General features: G+C 39.2%; 2 protein-coding genes across 6 annotated transcripts in view; one reads left to right on the top strand and one right to left on the bottom strand.

The window, feature by feature from the left end:
• Window positions 1-1417: 1417 nt before the first annotated feature.
• The window catches only part of LOC139947527 (C3 and PZP-like alpha-2-macroglobulin domain-containing protein 8), a 27320-nt gene continuing 9333 nt past the window's right edge, over window positions 1418-19404 (bottom strand). Inside the window, exons 2-5 of one of the 5 annotated variants that reach the window (XM_071945464.1) lie at window positions 9106-9185; window positions 5434-5688; window positions 4957-5118; window positions 1418-4708 (exon numbers count right to left, since the gene is read on the bottom strand). In XM_071945464.1, coding sequence (XP_071801565.1) covers window positions 4419-4708; window positions 4957-5118; window positions 5434-5653 — 672 coding nt within the window. In that variant the 5' untranslated portion in view covers window positions 5654-5688; window positions 9106-9185 and the 3' untranslated portion in view covers window positions 1418-4418. Of the gene's footprint in view, window positions 4709-4956; window positions 5119-5433; window positions 5689-9105; window positions 9824-19404 lie in introns of those variants that run through there. The other 4 variants (XM_071945463.1, XM_071945466.1, XM_071945462.1 and 1 more) reach the window with 4 other exon arrangements.
• The window catches only part of LOC139947610 (uncharacterized), a 4955-nt gene continuing 579 nt past the window's right edge, over window positions 15029-19404 (top strand). Inside the window, exons 1-4 of the mRNA XM_071945557.1 lie at window positions 15029-15134; window positions 15635-15754; window positions 16530-16619; window positions 18401-18655. Of these exons, the coding sequence (XP_071801658.1) occupies window positions 15029-15134; window positions 15635-15754; window positions 16530-16619; window positions 18401-18655 (571 nt within the window). The remainder of the gene's footprint in view (window positions 15135-15634; window positions 15755-16529; window positions 16620-18400; window positions 18656-19404) is intronic.

Raw genomic sequence — 19404 nt, 5'->3', positions numbered from 1 at the left:
AAAAATATAACGAGTCTCTTACCTCACGTTAAAACATGGTAAAAATGTTTTTTATTTTCAACAGAACGCTTCTAGCCAAATTTCTGAAAAACGCGGGGTCAAACATACCTGCGCGACAAAGGAATCGTGACGTCAGTGGCGGCTATTTGGTGTGGAATATAGTGCCATCAGTTCGCCAAAGCTGGAGAACTGTGTTCTCTAACATATAGTTAGGGGAATATCATCACTGGCGTCAAGAGGTCATCAAAATAGATAAGCCGTTTTTGACTATCGGCTGAAAAAGCCGCGCGGCCGGGTGCATTTTTACTCGATTCGTTACTAGACGCAAATTTTGAGAGGATATTTAACCGGTATCTACGATGTCTATTTGGCCATAAAAAGGTAATAGTTGAAATATTAAGATCACCCTTTATTGGCTCTTTAAACATGTTTTAAAAGGAAATCACACCACAATTTTATATCAGCACTTTTTAAACACTGTCAAAGGCCTGAAAACATAGGCGTATGAACCCGGGAATAGGGGGGGGGGGGCAAGTGCCATCTTAAAATTGGGCAACTAAAAGTGGAAAAAAATTGGGCGCAGCAAAAAAAGGCCAGAGAAGTAAAAGAAACACCACTCACTATCCATTGTAATTATAATGGTTCTTGTGTTTTTATCTGTGTAAAAATTTGGGCATATCAACCACCCTGCCCCGCGCCCCAAGAGACCCACATCATACGCCCATGTTTTATGCCAAGAATACAACTTAGCAATCATGAATTAAAGGGAAGGTACACGGTTGGTAATTGTCAAATACCAGTCTTGTCACTTGGTGTATCCCAACTCATAAGCATAAAATAACAAACCTGAGAAAATTTGAGCTAAATTGGTCATCGAAGTTGCGAGAAAATGATGAGAGAAAAAACACCCTTGTTGTACGAATTTTGTGTGCTTTTAAATAGGAATAAAAGACTTCTGGCTAAAGTCTTTTATTATTTTAGTGAGAAATTACCTCTTTTTCTCAAAATAATATGCTACTTCAGAGGGAGCCGTTTCTCACAATGTTTTATACTATCAACAGCTCTCCAATGCTCGTTACCAAGTCTGTTTTTGTTTTGAGTAATTACCAAACGTGTACCTTTCCTTTAATGAATAATATTTAGATATCAAAACATCAAAGAGCTATTTATTTAACTGCTATAATCCAATAAAAACACTTACGACACAAATCAGTTAATAATATCAACAACAATTTAGCTATTTTTTGTTTTTAAACCTATTCTAAGGCAAGCTTACAGACATGTTGCATAACCAAACATATTTTTTTTTTTTTTTTTTTTTTTTTTTTTTTTTTTGGGGGGGGGGGGGGGGTCAGTTGTCGGGGGTACGGGGCAAGTGAGGGTCTAGACGTTCCGATACAACACAAGTGGGAGGGGTTCCTTTTTTTTTAGGGGGGAGGGCTTTCGAATCCTTGCGCTTTTAACTTTATGGACAGTATTTTTTTTTCTGAAAACTATGTGCAGTTGGAGCAATTATTTGTCTTCGGCCAGGTGTGAAAGACAACTTATTTCAAAAAGCAGCTCAGTGAGCTTGTGGCGCTCTATGTCTTTGGAGTTTTTCTCACGACTGTAGAGATTTAATGCAACTATTTTCTCGTGGCCCACATGTTAGATATCGATCTCAAACTTCTACAGGTTTGTAAGTTAATGTAATTTTATAGGCGCTATGTGGATTACATATAAAGTGCTTACACTGCAAGCAACTTTTTTGTAAGCAAACAAAAAACAATTCTGTAATTATGTTCCTTACGGGACTCCTTCACACAAACATCCGAATGAAAATCTATAACAAACAAACTGGCGTAGTTTAAATTTTGCCGAGATACTTCGTACTTACTGCATTATAGACTTGATTCAAGTCCCACTCTCGTGTGAGAGGTCCCTAAGCATAATACCCAAACTTACTGTAAAACAACACGTAGCATATTATACACTGTACAGTGCGCGCTCACCGTCAAAATGTGGTCCCGAGAATGGGACTTGAGATGGCACGGGACTGGGACTTGAGTGAAGTCTAACTGCATTACAAAGTGCGTATTAGGGATCATGATGTACAGCTATCTTATGCTGTTCAGTTTGTACGGGTTTAAAGACCTACTTGAACGAAAAGGTAAGTCGTGATCTTTGATAAATTTCATTTAAAATGTGTTTTAATAATTAAGTAAACTGAGTCATAGTAGTACAAATAGATTTTAATTGTGTAAAAATACATAATTTGGAATACCCTTTTCAGTGCGTTTCTGAAAGATTAGCGAAAAGCTCCGTTACGTCATCACTCATAATACGTCATGTGGGAGCTCCAGTGTGTAAGCTGCTTTGTTGCAACGTGGATGTCTACAAAACAAACTCCCACGCATGACGTTAAGGTATTGCCATTAGAGTTTCTAGTTTTTTTCAAAACCTTGAGGTTAGACCCTGATTTTTTACTCAATAAAAATTAAGAAAAAGTTTACAAAATACAATAATTACATTTAAATGGTAAACGAAAACGTTATAAATGACCCTTATTCTGTATATTATTATTTGATGTAATTTTCATAAATCTTTTTATCTTCTCAATTTTTTGAGGTTTTGAGGGGAAACAAATAAATAAACAAGTTCAAATAGCATTCCCGTTTCTTATTCGCAACTTAGATTATTGTGAGAATGACGTCAGATAAAGTTTGACTCGTAACTGCGCACCCTTAAATGCACTGAACACATTTGGTAATAACTGTCAAAGAACAGTATTCTCAATATTGGTGTGTCCCAAAAGTAACAAATCTGTCCTCAATTGGTCATCAAAGGGAATAATGAATACAAAAACACACTTTGTTGCACAATGTGTGCTTTCAGATGTAAAAGGGCTTCGATCAGGTCTGAAGTCTTTTCGTATTTGGATGAGAAATTACCTTTTTCTCAACAACTACGTAACTTCAGATGGGGCCGTTTCTCACAACCTTTTATACCACCAACAGCTCTCCATTGCTCGTTTAGTTTATATGTGCCAACTAAGCTTGGGCGATATCACGATGTTATCGAATATCGCGATATTAATTTGGAAACGATTTCGATATCGGATGGATTTGGTTTTAATCGAAATATCGATATATCGCGATATCGATTAAATATCGCGATGTATTTGCTAGCTGAGACATCTTGCACCCCATAGGTTTGGAGTAAAACCAGAAGAATAGGTCATTAGAACACCTCTCTTATGCTATGACTGTCTCTTCTACAACTTTCACTTGGAGTTTGAAGACTGATGAATAATCAGGGGTTTCCCTTAACTTTTTTTTTAATCGCCCGCCGGGCGAGTCAACCAAAATTCTCGATCGCCCGCAGGTTTTTTCACTAGCCCACATGTAATTATACACAAAATTTTCAAAACGAAAAAAACAACAAAACAAAAACAAACCCACGAAATTGAAGCCCTTAAAATTGCTTTTTTTGAGGATTTTATATCTGAATTTTTACCTTAAACTATCCCTTTTCCATCAACAACAACTTTAATGACTTCGTGGTTAGGGGGTCGGTTGATTTGAACATGTTTTGAACTCCGTTTGCAACAAAATCTTCATGAATCAACGATCAGTCAACAACGCACATCGAGAAATAATTAATGAATTGCCCCGTAACGCCCTCTGTTGGCAAAAGTTGTCCATGTTATTGGTTGTCCAAGGCTGTACATTGTGCACAGTCTGCAGTCATTATGCACAACGTTCGGCAAGTCTTTACTCCGTTCATGAACATGTACTGCATTGAAGTCTAGTCAAGAACATAATGAATATGGAATTTATTAACAGCCATCAACGGCCAATCACAGCGTGCAGAGATTTGGTCAGAATGGACTTTGGACGACTGTGTGCGTTGTGTATGTGCTGTGCATATACTGCATGGATGTACCACCAGTGGGCGACCGTGTACTCTGTGAGGATACTCGGCACCATGTGGTTTGTGCATCGTGTTTTCAATTGATTGTACGTGTTTTCTGATACGAACGACAGCAATTCCGGTCCCGATCACGACAAAATTAAATCTAGCAAGTTTCTAGAATTGTCAAACTTACTAATTTAAAAGCTTTAGTAGAAGTTTTCTGTGGGATTTTGCCACTGAACCCTCATTTATATGTGAAAAGGAATAATTAATTAACTCGCCCGGCGGGCTAGTGAGAAATGGTTTTCAGTCGCCCGCCGCTATTTTCACTCGCATTTGGCAATCGGGCGACCGCTAATTTCGACCCTGAGATGTCAAATTTAATTAATCGCAATTATATCGAATATCGCGATATATTGTCGGCGATATATCGTGAATAAAATAAATCGATATCGCCCAAGCTTAGTGCCAACACTTATTTTGAGAAATTACCATTAGTGTCCAGTGCAATTAACTCCCGTGCCCTACCCGCAAAGATTGTAGAACACCCAAGATCCACTTACTTTTATATGTGTTGATATACCAACATAGACTTGAGGGGGAGTTTTAGAGTGAACAGATCCAGCATCCCACTCCAAGAAACTCTCACTCTGGTTTCCTTTTCCGACATTTACTACGCCCCCGTTGTACTCTAGCCAGAAGGGGCGGTATTCTGTCTCGCTTAGGAGACCACTTTCTTCATCTTCTACTTGTATAGCGCACGGTTCGTCGCATGCTCTTATGGCTGATTTGCTGTTTGACCAACCTCCGATACCTAAATATAAAATAAATAAAAACAAAAACGAAGAAAACTCTTGTCAAAATATTGCATTTTGTTAATTTATTGTTTTTCCTATAAGGGAAACTATTCAGTGAAACATCATTTTCAATAAGAAGAGAGCCATCAGAATGCAATAGAAGGGAATAGAAATGCAACTTTAGAATGAATTTAGGCAGAAAAAAAAACCAAACTAAATTTGCATAGAAGCAAAAACATGCCAATAGACAAATTTGTTCACTTACTGATCTGAGCAAATGTTGAGGAAACTGTCTTGTTCTCTGCCAGTGCAATAGTAGCATCCCCACTGGCTTTTACATCAAAGCGCATCTTGAATGGCATGCTCACAGGCTCCAGGACGAACTTGAAGTTCGCTGGATTTGAAGGTGTAGTGTTAAACATACACGCTGTGTAAAAAGAAGAAAACAACTTCAATCCCCAATAGTTTGAAAATGAAAGTCCTGTGTTTAAATTGTAGGCCAAGTTTCTGCTGAAATCTGTTACTCTAATTCCCTGACGTCATCATCACAGTTGCACAATTATTTTGCTAGTCATGTCTCTGTGTGTCATACAGCAGCAGCAGCAGCAGCAGCAGCAGCTGGTCTTTATCAACCGTTTAAACACCCCCACGTGAAGCCCTCTCCAAGCAACGAAACTGTCTGAGGTATTTATGAATGTCGTATTATTAAGTTTTAAAATTTTGAATTCACTGTTTTGCTTACATGACAGATGCATCCGTGGTTTACGACACGCAGATCTAAAAGCTGCAAATCCCCGAGCCTGTAGAGTCGCTAAATCTGCAATTCCTCCTTCATCGGTGGCAGACACGAGTGTAGAACACATCTCTCCTCGTAATGGTGACACAGTGGTAACCAAAACTACAATTAATGGTATACCGATTGCTGCAGTGCCACCCCAAATAAATTCAACTAAATTAGTCATACTTCTTTCTGAACTGCGTTGTTTGAGTCCCCTGCCTGCAAGAACACGAAGTTACTCAACAGAAAGTCAGTGCAGAAGTGGGCGATTTAGTCAAAGCCCGAGAGTCTTCTTGTTGGTGTTGCTACACGAGGTGTTTACGCTGCCATGTATCCATGACAACGAAACTACAAGAAGGTTTTGTTATATTGAAATAGAAGCCATGTAAAGATCACGGTTTTACTCAACAGTGCCTAAATACATTTTTTTTTTCTGGAAACTGTAAAGGAGCAATCAGCAAACAATGACTGCCGCAAAAAAGAAAAAAGAAAAAAAAACGTAACTTAGTCTTATCACTTTACTTGAAGGACGGGCGCGTGTTCTTCATCATTGTAATCAGATTACAATATATAAGGTGTTTGAAACGCCCACCCTGCTGTGGACTTTGTATTTGATCGTTGTTTATTTTTTATTCATATTTTTTAGTGATAGAACTATTGTTTTGAGGGAACAAAAACAATACTTTCGGGTAAGAAATTTTAATATCAATGCCACGACATAGTTTCAAAAAAAATAAAAAATTAAAAATTCCCCACCTATTAAGCATGTTTTAACCTGTTCCTTCAAGGACTCCGTAATCTGGCAATTATGCGGGAGAAAATCTACACCCCTATATAATATACGAGTCAATAATCTACTTACCAATGACCATGAAGCGTTGTGTTGTACGTGTTGAAGAGGAGTGGCTTACGCTCGTACCACGTCTAGAATCGTGATACCTATTCACATTTTATTGACCGACTACTAAAACGTCACCTGATTTCAACTCCATGGTCACACAGTATGGTAAAAATCTAGAAAATTATCTAAAATCGTTACGGTACCCGCTGCTAAATTGAACTATAGAGCAGCAGCCTTGGGTCTGGTTCTGCATGACATAAAGACACTGGACATTATATATCGGTAATTGTCAAAGACCAGTCTTCTCACTTGGTGTATCTCAACAAATGCATAAAATAACAAACCTGTAAAAATTTGAGCTCAATCGGGTGCGAAGTTGCGAGATATGAATGAAATTAAAAAAAAAACACTTGTCATACGAAGTTGTGTGCTTTCAGATGCTTCGAGACCTCAAGTTTAGATTTCTAAACTTGAGGTCTCGAAATCAACTTTTTGTGGAAAATTACTTCTTTCTCGAAAACTACATCACTTCAGAGGGAGCTGTTTCTCACAGTGTTTTATACTACCAACCTTTACTACTACTCAACCCCATTACTCGTTACCAAGTGAGGTTTTATGCTAATGATTATTTTGAGTAATTACCAATAGTGTCCACGGCCTTATACGTTAGAGTTTGCCTACTTCTTCTACCGCGCTTCATATGAAAACAAATGCAGATATTTAATTGTGGACAAAAAAGTGTTCCAAAATACATCAAAAACCTCTTCAGAATAATTAAAACTCACATGAGGTATAGGAGATGTTGCTAGTTAATGTTGAGGTACGATTGTGTCAGATTATTTCTCCCAAAAATAAAAAATAAATCGACTTAAAATGATGTCCAAAATCCTCCGCTCATAGTCATACCTCTGCCTGTTGTGTATGACGCAGTGGAGCGCATTGAATGAATTTGCTAAACGAATCGGGTCAAACGTGTGCGCAATAAGCGTTTTGCGCTCTGTCGAATGCTTAATACGGCAGCTGTACGGCAACTTAATAAGTGGATGATTCTGATAAACTGCGTGCAATCTGAAGATTGTGCAAGCTTTGTAGGTTGCGTTTTTTGTACACACGACAAGCGCGATTTGGCAATGCATTGTCGTTATTTTTTATTTTTGTCCCGGTCTAGCCCCAATGCGTGAGAAAATGGTTGTTATGCGTGTGAGCGTGAGACAGAGCCCAAAAATGCGTGAGTCTCACGCCTAATGCGTGAGACTTGGTAGGTCTGTGATATAGGGAGTGGCTAACGATCGACCACGCGTCAGAGATGGATCTTAATTAAAAAAAAAAGTTAAACCTATATTTTTTGTTTTAAACATAAGTTAAATGTATAGAAATAAGCAGCGTCGCAATTTGATAGGGAAGTTGACCGAACGTAGATTAAAGAAAAACCCCGAAATATCTACAAAAAGCCAAAAACAAAACATTGGAAGTCACAAAAATTAGTACGAGATATAGGCCTAGTATAGCAACAACAGAAAGTACTCATTGAGCGAATGTAATCCATACACCGTACAGGGCCCAATTTCATTTAGCCTGTAAGCACAACAATTTGCTTAGCATGAGATTTCTTCCTTGAAAAAAACAGGATAACCAAGCCACGTGATTTTCAGGATAAGCAAACAACAGCTGAATGCCAGTAACAAGCAATATGGAAAAAAAATAAATTTGGTTGGTAATCTTGTTTTTATCAAGGAAGAAATTTCATGCTAAGCAAATTTGTGTGCTTACAGGCTTTATGAAATTGGGCCCTGATGTGCATGTACGTGCACATAATTAGGCTTGAAGTCACGACGGTAATTGTTAAGCGCGGTGTGTAGTTCCAGCGGCGTAGCTACGGGGACGATACACACACCCTCGATCCCAGTATGTGTGTGTGAGTCAGTCGCAACTCGCGCTACGTACGACTGTTGCATGTGTAACATCGCACTGTGACTGTTGCATGAACGGCAGACAAATAGGCAGCCTCTAACGACTTGTCATCAAGTCTAGCACATAATCTGCACACGTATTATAAATGCACGATTTGTGTTATGTGGGGGGGGGGGGGGGTTGCGCTGGCAAAATTTAGTGGGGACTCGGGTTATGCCGGTCGTGGATGGTTCGAGCGCCTTGATCAAGGCCATAATAATATGCTTCGGTAAAAACTTTCTCCTATAGCGCCCTCTTGCTAATCATTCTCCTTCATTACATAACGTTATAGTTCCCCAATGTGGGACAGAGTCTATGACTGACAGAGATTTCCCGGGGGCAAGTTTTTGTTTCGTACCACACGCAGGCCAACGCATAAACGCATAAGGTATGGGCGCTTTCCCGGATCCCTTCACCGTTGACCTCGTGGCCAGCGTGTGGTACGAAAAAAGAATTGCTTCCCGGGGACACCCGTGTGTGGCAGGAGATTCGCCCCCCCCCCCCCCCCCCGCCTCCCCGATGGCAAACTGTGTATGTGTACATAGTGCCCTCCTTTGAACCATCCTCCTCAAGCCCACGTAAATTAATAGCGAGCTTTCGATTTTCGGGACGGAGCACACATGACGGGAGAGAGCATAACACAGTAGTCTGTATGCTTACGCTCGGGCGTTTTCTTTTTCCAGGACGAACGTGTGCAGATAATTACCCACGTTCGTCCTGGGAAAAAACGCCACACACCGGGGTCGACCCAGGGAAGCTAAACGAACGCACCCAGTATACAATCAGTAATCCCTTATAGCGTATTTTTCTTCACAGGAAAGATAATGAACGTGTTTTACATGTACCTTCTTTCTCACATGGGCGCAACCAAACAAGCGTGTCTAGACTACCCTCTATTTACATGTACTTGTATTGTATCTGTGTGCTGAAATTATTGTCAATTTGAAGAAATAGCTTTTTTAAAGATCCTGGAAAAAATGATGAAGTAGGAATGGTGAGACAATCCATAAAAAGAACACAATAACAAGGGTTACAAAACACAAAAAAGGTCTGACGAGTAGTTTGGTGAATATCTTGTCTTCAGTTGTTTTTAAAGTTGGTTCTAAAAGACTATGGATGTGGATGGATTATACTTATCCCGAACCAACATTATCACTTCCCGTCACATCTCTTTAAACTTTCAGTTTAAAATTTACTTACTAAGATTGGACACATTTTGTGGCAACTGAAAACACTGCAAAAATGGCAGCTAGCCCATTAATTTTGAAAATTATTTGGTTTTTGGTTTAAATTTTGGTGACAGCTATCCGGTTTGGCACTTTCAATAGGGAATACACCAATATAATGGTGATATTTTAATAAAATACAGGTACTGTGGTTAACCCTCTAGTCCCTGCACCGCCCGAGTTTCTGAAAACCAATTTTTCAAGATTCTTGCAGTAAACAACTGGAATCGTAGTTCAATTTTTAAAAGATAGCTTAATATTTATGCAAATTTTTTTACCCTTTCGGTATTGTTTGTATAAAAGTACAAGCTCCCATTGGGAACAATAAACGGCTCTCGAATATTTTTGTGTAAGAATAAAATGGACACAATAGCTTTTCAAGGCTTTTATCTAGCTCAATGGTCATACTAATTAAATGCGAAGGCGTTAGTTTTCGACAATATCATCATTAATGATGAATAAATACAGTTTCCTTTGTGTTTACTATTAATTGGTATGAGCTAAATTATTTCATCGTCATTAGCTTCGACAAGTCAACTGTGAAAGGAGAATTAATAATGATTTATAAACAACTGGATGGAATAACAAATGCGTAGACCTACTAATGACTATCGAGTTTTCTTTTGATTTTCCTTTTTTTCTACAAACACAAGCTAGCGAGGTTTCCTCCTACCGCATACAGTGTATCGCTAGGCGGCTGGGGTCCAGTGGCCAAATAGTTAAGAATCAACCCCCGTCATCTCCAGCTCACAAGTTTGCACACTGTTTGATCCCCAAGAATCAGAAAGCAAATAGCTAAAATCAGTCTTGCGTTGTCAAACTCCACAAAAATTGAGCCATGATATCCGTGGATAACTACAATTTACTTCTGAAATTTTCAACATCTTAGGTGAAAGCAAACCCAAAATATGAGGAAAATTGTATCCAAATAATTAGTCAAAGTGCAACACATCGAAATCAAAATTCAGCGTGAGCTCCACAGCACTAGCCGGTCAAGCGTGCCTGACGGACGGCGTGGCCCAAGGCCGGATGATGCTGTGTACCGGTACTGCTCGTACAATGGTTAAACGGCAATCTTTGGCCACTAATTTTGGTCAACAAAAGGGAGGAAAATAAAAAGGAAAGTAATTTGTAATAAATGTCCGATGACGTTGAACGAAAATTTGGTAGTTGTAGATGTATGCATGACATTTCCAATATCATACGGTCGTTAGAATCAACCCCTGTCATCTCCAGCTCCATCTCCAGAATTATTTTGTTTTTTTTAACATTCAAAAAAATAATAAGCTGTTGCAAATTGCTTATCAGCCAAGAGGCCTCTCTTCTGTGCATTGAAGTTGTATGTAAGTTAAATTGTATTTGTTGTACTTGATAATGGTCGAATGAAAATTATAACGATGATTATTGTCTGCACGACTAATTTGCACCCCCGCCCGTGTGTAATAGTTGACTCCGAAACATCGGACAATAAATAAAAATGTGCCTCAAATAAATATTGCACATACCATTTACGCGATCAGAGCTACGTGTGAACTCGGACAAGCATGAATAAAGATGAGTTAGGGTCGAGAAAGGCAATCATGAAAGTAAAATAAATAGAAAGATGGGTAACATTATTATTATTATTGTTTACTGGATGCCACAAAACAGTGTAATGCCTAGCTAGGCGTATTAGGGTTATGTTCTTTATAAGGAGGATATTCATCTTTGTTTTTAGTAATTAATTTATAAAAATGGGTTGTTATGTAAAATGAGAACATACAAGAATTATTGAGCTGTTTAAAGGCACTGGACACTTTTGTTGGTAATTGTCAAAGATCATTTTTGTTCACCTGGTTTATCTCAACATACATGCATGAATTTGTGAAAATCTTTGCTTATTTGGTCTTTGATGAAACAAAAAAAACTTATTGCACAAATCTGTGTGCTTTCAGATGCACGAGAAAGGGTTCATATAATGTATAATGTTGGGTAATAACCAAACGTGTCAAGTTTACAGTGTTATTTGGAGTGAGAAGTAGGAGGATATGTATCGATGTTTTCTATAATTTATAAAAATGGGTTGTAATGTGACATGAGAGCTTACACGAATTAGTGAGCTGTTTAAAGACATATGATAAGTTGTCAAAGACACGTCTTGGCACTTGGTGTTATCACAATGGGAGACTTTGGAACGCTAGGTGGCAGCAGAGTTACCAGGTAAAATGTCCGTTGTTTACGTAGTTCTGAGCACGCGCACTTTACCGAGAACAAATGATTTTACCTGGTAAGTCTGCTGCCACCAAGCGTCCCAAAAGTCTCCCATTACGTATGCGCAAAATAACAAATCTGTGAAAGTTTGGGCTCGAGTGATCACAGATTTGGTGATGAAATGAAGAAAAAAAATCCTTGTAGCACACATCTGTGTGCTTTCAGATGCCTGAAAGAAAACCCTCAAGCACGATTGAAGTATTTTAGTGAGAAACAACCGCTTTTTGAAAAACCATGTTAGAGGAAGTCATTTTTTAACAATGTTTTATAATATTAATAGATCTCCGTTGCTCGACCGAGTAAACAATTAGATGCAAATATATATTTAAGCAACAACCAAACGTGGCAAGGGCCTTTCGGGTTTCATTTTGAGCGAAAAATAAAAAACTAACTACAGAGCAACCCGAAACAAGACTCACGTCTCAAATGTCTTTTGATCCCAAATTAAATCATTGGAGCGAAGTGGCATGTAAAAAGCCACTGTACCACTACGCTTCTTGCGTATAAAGGCACACGTAGTATTTTCAAAATTGATTTCTCACATTGATAATGGCAGCCAAATTTCACTCTTTCAGCATAGGAATCTCAGATCACAACGAAAATTGAATAGGTCAAGTGAAGTCACTTATTTAGGGAATTAACGTATAAGCCTTGGTTACCTGGACCCATCTGGTGTTATAGGGAAACACCACCGAGCCGAATTCAATGTCCATGTAGCCTCAGCGTACAGCATGTTACTAAAAAACCAGGGTGAATTAAGAGTTGTAGAACATGCTGAACATCGCTGGTTGAAGGTAGAATGGAGAGTGGGGTAACCATCAGAGCGTGCTCTGCAGTTTATAGTTACTGCGTTCCGCACCAATATTTATGATGAATAGGATAGTCTAATTGATGTGCACCTGGCCACATCTTTGGACCATTATTAACAAAAGAAAGGGAAGAATTCACTTCAGTATGTCAAGTGAACATGGTCAAATGTCGTTCATGCGTGTGTCTCAATCATCTTTAAAACCCCGCTTTGAACCACGTACCATCCTCCTTGGTTTCAAGTTTATGTTCGTCAGTGTTTTGCCCAGTTGCAAGGCCCACAGTGAGTTAGACTCTGCAATTGTTACATACAAGAGGTTGCACTCTGTGACAGCTGGAGAAATAATGATGCATGAGGGACAGGGAGATCTGGGGACAACTCAGCCGTAACATTGACCGAGGACACCACTCGAAATAGAACTACTGGGACAGGGCATTTAGGGATGTTCATCAGCAAAATTCTAAACGGCTCACCCGCCAAAAATTGAAAAGAAATCGTAAGTTTAGTTGTTTCAAATGCATTTGAAGTATTCAAGAGGCTGACTTCCTTTGTTTGATGAGTATGTGAATTTAGCTTTATGGATACTGGTCTCCATTGGAGCTCACGTAGTGTGGTGCACCGTATAGGCGTATTATCGATGTTTTTGTCAAACATATTCTGATGATAGAACGCACGTCGCGGAAATAGCGCTGGCGAGGACTTTGCAGAATAAAGGAAAGCACACACGATTAATTAAGGCAAATGGGAGTTTTTTAGCGTAGCCAAACGTCCTTGATGACCAAGAATCGTGGTACAGATAAACTGATGCCAGCTAATAGGCCCTACTCAAGGGGCTAATAACAATTGACGAGTTATAGTTGTCCATCCTCTTCAGTTCAATCGGATACCACAATTTGAAAACGCCAAACTTTTGTTTTTGTTTTTCATAGTGATCCCGATCCCCATAAAACAATTGTTTTTATATTTAGGCTGTGAACTTTGAAAAGGTTTTTTGGTCGAGTGATATTAATGGGGGTGTACTTTTGTTTGTAAACAAATTGCCTGTATGTAAACAAATCGTGTGCGCTCTGCACTGCTCCAGCAATGTTTTACAGTCTTTTAGAAAAAGAAATAAAACATTAATATGGGAGAAAGGAGGGGGAGGGAGTTTACAATACATTCAACAAAATAACAATTTAGTTCAGCAAATATTCCACGCCTGAAAACGAGAAAAACTAATAACTAAAAAATATTTGAGAGATTGCTCAACGTCTACAGACTACATAATATGATTGGGACAAAACTACAGTGTATTATATTGAATTATTCTACAACAATGGAAATTAAAATGTTATTTTCGTGCCTGGCGCATGACACAAGTCTAATGGTGTTCCCAATAGACTGAGTGTACATATCTCGCGGGTATTCAAATTTCCACGCGTTAACATACAGCCTCGTTCCCAGTGGTGTATGATCTCACCGCGCGATTTGTTCCGAAATGTCATGCTCGATCAAGCCCTTACCATAGAGCTATATATTATTGTCAATATTATATATAACTCTCTGGCCGTAACCGATTATTTGTCTTTAAAAAACGTGTTTATAATCAAGTACCTTCCTCGAGGACGTTCAAGGTTCGTGTATCAAAAGTCTGTTACCGAAACCAATCGGGGGATTGCTGTCATGGACGATTGGAAATACTTCATTGTTAGCCAAGTTGCCAAGGGTAACAATGCGCGATGATGCTTTTCGTCAGCAAGCAAACCGACTCAGGATCGATTATATTTTACCCACTAGTTGATGCTCTCGTCAGGTTTAACACTCAACAAGAAATAAAAAGACAAACTTGGATAAATCCCCAAAAAATAAAAACTCTGTAACCCTCATATCTTTATCACAGGCACGGACACCTTCGGTAATTGTCCAGGATTAGTATCACACGATGTATCCCAATATTGAGTTTTAATATGCAAAAATTCAGAAAATCTAAGAACATCTGGACTTAATCACTAGGCCACTCTGAGAAAAAGAAAAAAAGGGGGAATCTGTATTTTACACGAACGTCATGATATAATTATTTTTATAACTTATGGTTAGAGAAATAGCGAGTAGAGTGTAACAACCGCATCCTATAAGCCCATTCGCGACCGGACACTAGCCCTTCCTGAGAAATCTGAAGTTCTCTAATTCAATGGTTTTCGGAGACGATATTAAAACCATTAAACTCGAAGGGAATCCTTTGTCAAAAATGTTAACCAACCAGCTGCACTAATTCTCAGCAAAACAAAGTGTTTATTGTAATTGATTGTTTTGAGTAGTTTCAATCCTGGATCCTAACACGGGGCGAGCACCCCAGTTAACACGTGACCAACGAGTACAGCGCCCATTGGTTGACGGAGTCGAAGTATCGTAGCAGGTTGTATATGAAACACGTCGCATTCTAAATCTCTACTTTCATATTATTATTATTTCAGATACCATAGTGAAGTGTAGTGCGGTGCAATGATGGCTCACTGCGAGGGAATATTGCTGGAGAAAAACCTGTTGATATTTCTCTTTGGAATCCTCGTGTGGTTTTACCCGCTATCCTGCTGGTGCCTCAATCTCACAGGTAAGTATTTAATTAACGAGGAAACTAATGTGGGAACGCAGCATAAGGCAAAGTATACCTTCGTTTTTTGGAACCGTTCAACCAAGTTTTAAAATGTATGTGAACATACACCCACCATTTCATTTAAAAAGTCGCGTTTTTATAGATCGCCGAAAATCCGGAACGATTTGTGTCCTCGCAGAAGGAATCAATAATATTGAAGAATACACAGTCTTGAAAGCGTTATTCTGAGATTCAAACTTTGTGAACAAAAACTTATATCTTGTAACTAATCACACCACTTCGAATTGAAATGTCTTTCGAAGTGCTTAACACTATCGAAAGCTGCATAAATTAGGCTTCTACTACAACTTTGTATTTACATTAATTTCAAGAGTGATTACCCAACGTATTATGTATTCCCTTTTAAACATACAATTCACTAAAAACTTAGATCAAAAGGATTGCGTCTCAGATCTATAACAAATGCATTTTCAAAATTGAGTCAATGTTCATTTCAGCATTGGATCTCCGTGGGATGCAAGCCAGCCAGAGCTCGGTCTTTAGAGGGTATTCAGCAGATCTAGCAATTGACGGCAACCCAAACACAAACTTCAAAAAAGGATCTTGCTCTCACACCGGTAAGTGTAAAATTTGAATAGAAAAATGTTTGCAAGATGCAAATTACATAAAAGTGTTTAGAAGAGAGTGTAACTCGGGGCAACGAACATACGAGCCTCGCATACACCTTACTCATTGACGTCATCCAGCGGCCATCTTAGTGGGAAAACGGTGACGAAACAATCAAAACGCACAGATTTGTACGCGCGTCGCACAGGATTGGCCAATGAACAACCTCCTTTTGACCTCTAGGTGAGGGTGCCCTACTGAAATGACGTCATGTGCATAAGGTCTGTTGTAAATAATTGTTGTTTGATTTGTTGGTACCTGCCACTCATATCCAATGAGTCCCATTGGATACAATGATATCATTGGATAAACGTGCAATGGTTCAGAGGAGGAGGAGGAATTAGATGAAAACGAAAGTGATGAATAAATAACATGGCAGTGATTGTAATGATTGTATTGCCGTGAAATGATTGAACCATTGAACAAACGAATATGGTCCACTAAAACGATTAACGAAGGCATTGCACCACATCTCGTAATTTCATATTCTTTAAACCTACATGCCTCTGAAGAAGGTCCGGTTTGGATCGACAGCTAAGGCCATCTACCCTACTCATAATACTTTAAACCTATTTCTGATACATTTTGATCTCTCTGAAGGAATGTCAAAGTGTTCAATATTGTGACCCTTCTTCTGGCACAGTTTGACCTTTCATTAAGGTTTCAGTCAATTATTTGTCCGAATTTCATGTAATTCATGCCTCACCTATTATGTCCCTGTTGCAGATAATGATGTTCATTCTTGGTGGAAGGTGGACCTGGGAGCAAACCACTGCCTGGGTAGTATCACCCTTGTCAACAGAAACAAATGTTGTAGTAAGTCCTAAAAAGTTAATTGATCCAATTCACTAGACGTCATCAACATTAATATTGGATGCGCCATACTGGTTGGCAAAGTCACTCTGTGCGCTACTCAGTGAAGTGCGCATTTTAGGCGACGCGGCGTTTTACACATAAACCTTTTGACCACCAAAATTGTGAGTTTGGAACAGTCACCGCATGTGACGTGCCTGCAAGGGGTCAATACTTGACGTTTGAAGATAACAAGATTGACCTGATCTGGATAAAGAAGAAGTGTCTGTAACCAGCGAGAACAATCATACTCGAGCTGGTTATATTTTAATGTTTTAGCAATTATTGTTGTACGGGACTTATTAATTGACCAAAGAGGGCGCTGTTCATCAGGTCGAACAGAAAAGTGTATTGTTTGGTTGATAACTGGGTGAGCAGAACGAACAGTACTCAGATGTGGTATCTATCACTCCCTCGTTCGCAGAGTAATACCGTAATGACTCTCACACTAGGGAGAATATGCTAGCAAAAGTGCTTACGAACGGAAATATTTAACAATGGCTCAATTTCGCAACATTCGCCACAAATTCACTACGTTCACAAGTCATTCTGCACCTCCTTACGAAGATCGGTCACTTTATGCTGCTCTCACACGGCGAATATGCTAGCGAATATGCTATAGGAAGGACATATTTGACAATCGCTCAAACTTCGCAGCATTATTCGCCGTGTCTTCGTAAGCGTTGGTAACAAGTTCGGAACGTTCACAAATTATTTCCCACCTCTTTTCGAAGATCGCTCAATTTACAAACCGGTTTGTTAATTTCAGCGAACTTGCGAAGACGGTCATTCGGCGTGATTTTCGTTAGCATTGGTAACGTTGGTAAAGCGTGCATAAGCGTTTGCAACGTTCGTAAAGGCATTGCCAAGCGTTGGTAAGCATTCGTAATATAAAGATTATTCGTAAGATATTGGTAAGGTGAGGGCCGACCGAGGATGATCAAGCGGTAAGACCGAGATGAAAATATTCACTATCCAACCGCCATTTTGGACGAATTCAACGCGAAATTCAAATATTCATGTTCGTAAGAACATTCGCCACTCTGTGAGAGCGGCAATATGAAGCGCTTCCGTACATTCAGCGAATGTTGTGAAGACGGTAATTCGCCATCGATTTGCGTAAGCATTGGTAAGCCACTGGTACTGTTGGTAAAGCGTGCGTTATGCGTAAGATATTGGTAGGGAGAGGTTAAGGACGACAGAGAACATCAAATCGCAACTTTTGGGCGAATTCATCGCGAATTTAAACATTCGTATTCGCAAGATATCCGCCCAAGTGTGAGAGTAGCATTTACGGGGAAAAAAAGGGGTTTACAAAATTGATTAAACGCTGGCAAGAGCCATGCCGACGGGCTAAACTTAAACTCAAGTTAGTTATTATGACAAAGAAAAGTCATGCATGGATGTATAGACTATCACAGTGTTTTTCCTGGATTTCTTGTTGACAAGCGTTGTTTTCTATGCTTTGTCCACTGACAGAACGAAGTAAGGAACATTCAGATTGGATGTGGTAGATCTTATCACAAATATAACAAGGGTTCTTCTGCAAAGAATATTGGTGTTGACCAACGAGTATGTCCGCGAGTATTTTAATGCAACAAGATTATGTAGTAAATGCCAAAACCGTTAACATGGGTTGTCCTAATATAACTGCACAAAACATCAAGCATAGTAAGACTCATTTTCAAATATTGTGCATCCTGGGTTGAATCAAGTTGAACAAAGAGTTTTACTTTCATTGACAGTCGAACGATTGATTGGCGCCGTCGTAAGGGCAGGCATGGAGAGCGACATTTTCAACAATGCCGCGTGTGGGTTACCAGTGACGTCAGACCAAGCATCGATCCCCGGGGGACACATACGAGTTGTATGTGACCCGCCCGTGATTGCGCAATACATCAGTGTGGACGACGATGTCTCTTATTTACAAGAAAATTGGCTAACACTGTGCGAAGTGATGGTTGAAGAGTACTCCATGGAGGAATGCCTTCAAACAACAAGTAAGAAAATAAGAAAATGAATTATGACAGAGACAGTCTTTTTTTAATAGTTGAATGGGGACAACTACAAACAACGAATTTCTTTATTCAGTAGAGATCGTCTTGAATGGTAAACTCACGGTGTGACAGTATTTGCCAGAAATGGTTCTTGGAATGTAACATTTATTGCGTGATTGCGTATTTCGGTTTTTGTCGGCTGTCTGTCTGACTGACAGTTTTTATCAACTGCTGTCAGTTTTACTTGTTTTTCTGCGTTCTTATGGGATTAACCGCCTTTTGATTTAAAGGCAGTGGACACTATTGGTAATTGTCAAAGACTAGCCTTCACAGTTGGTGTATAGATCTCAACATATGCCAAAAATAACAAACCTGTGAAAATTTGAGCTCAATCGGTCATCGAAATTGTGAGATAATAATGAAAGAAAAAATACCCTTGTCACACGAAGTTGTGTGCGTTTAGAAAAGTTCTAAACTTTAGGTCTCGAAAACAAATTCGTGGAAAATTACTTCCTTCTCGAAAACTGGCACTTCAGAGGGAGCCGTTTCTCACAATACTTTTATACCATCAACCTCTCCCCATTACTCGTTACCAAGTAAGGTTTTATGCTAATTATTATTTTGAGTAATTACCAATAGTGTGCACTGCCTTCAATTGCCTTATTAACAACTTATTGCAGCCCAGGAGGCTGAATTGCGCAGTGGTTACATTAAGTAAAAAGAAAAATACCCTTGTCACACGAAGTTGTGTG

This window comes from Asterias amurensis, chromosome 14 (genome assembly GCF_032118995.1).
Source record: "Asterias amurensis chromosome 14, ASM3211899v1".
Lineage (NCBI taxonomy): Eukaryota > Metazoa > Echinodermata > Asteroidea > Forcipulatida > Asteriidae > Asterias > Asterias amurensis.
Note: the sequence above shows the minus strand (reverse complement) of the source record. Positions and strands in the feature narration are given on the sequence as shown.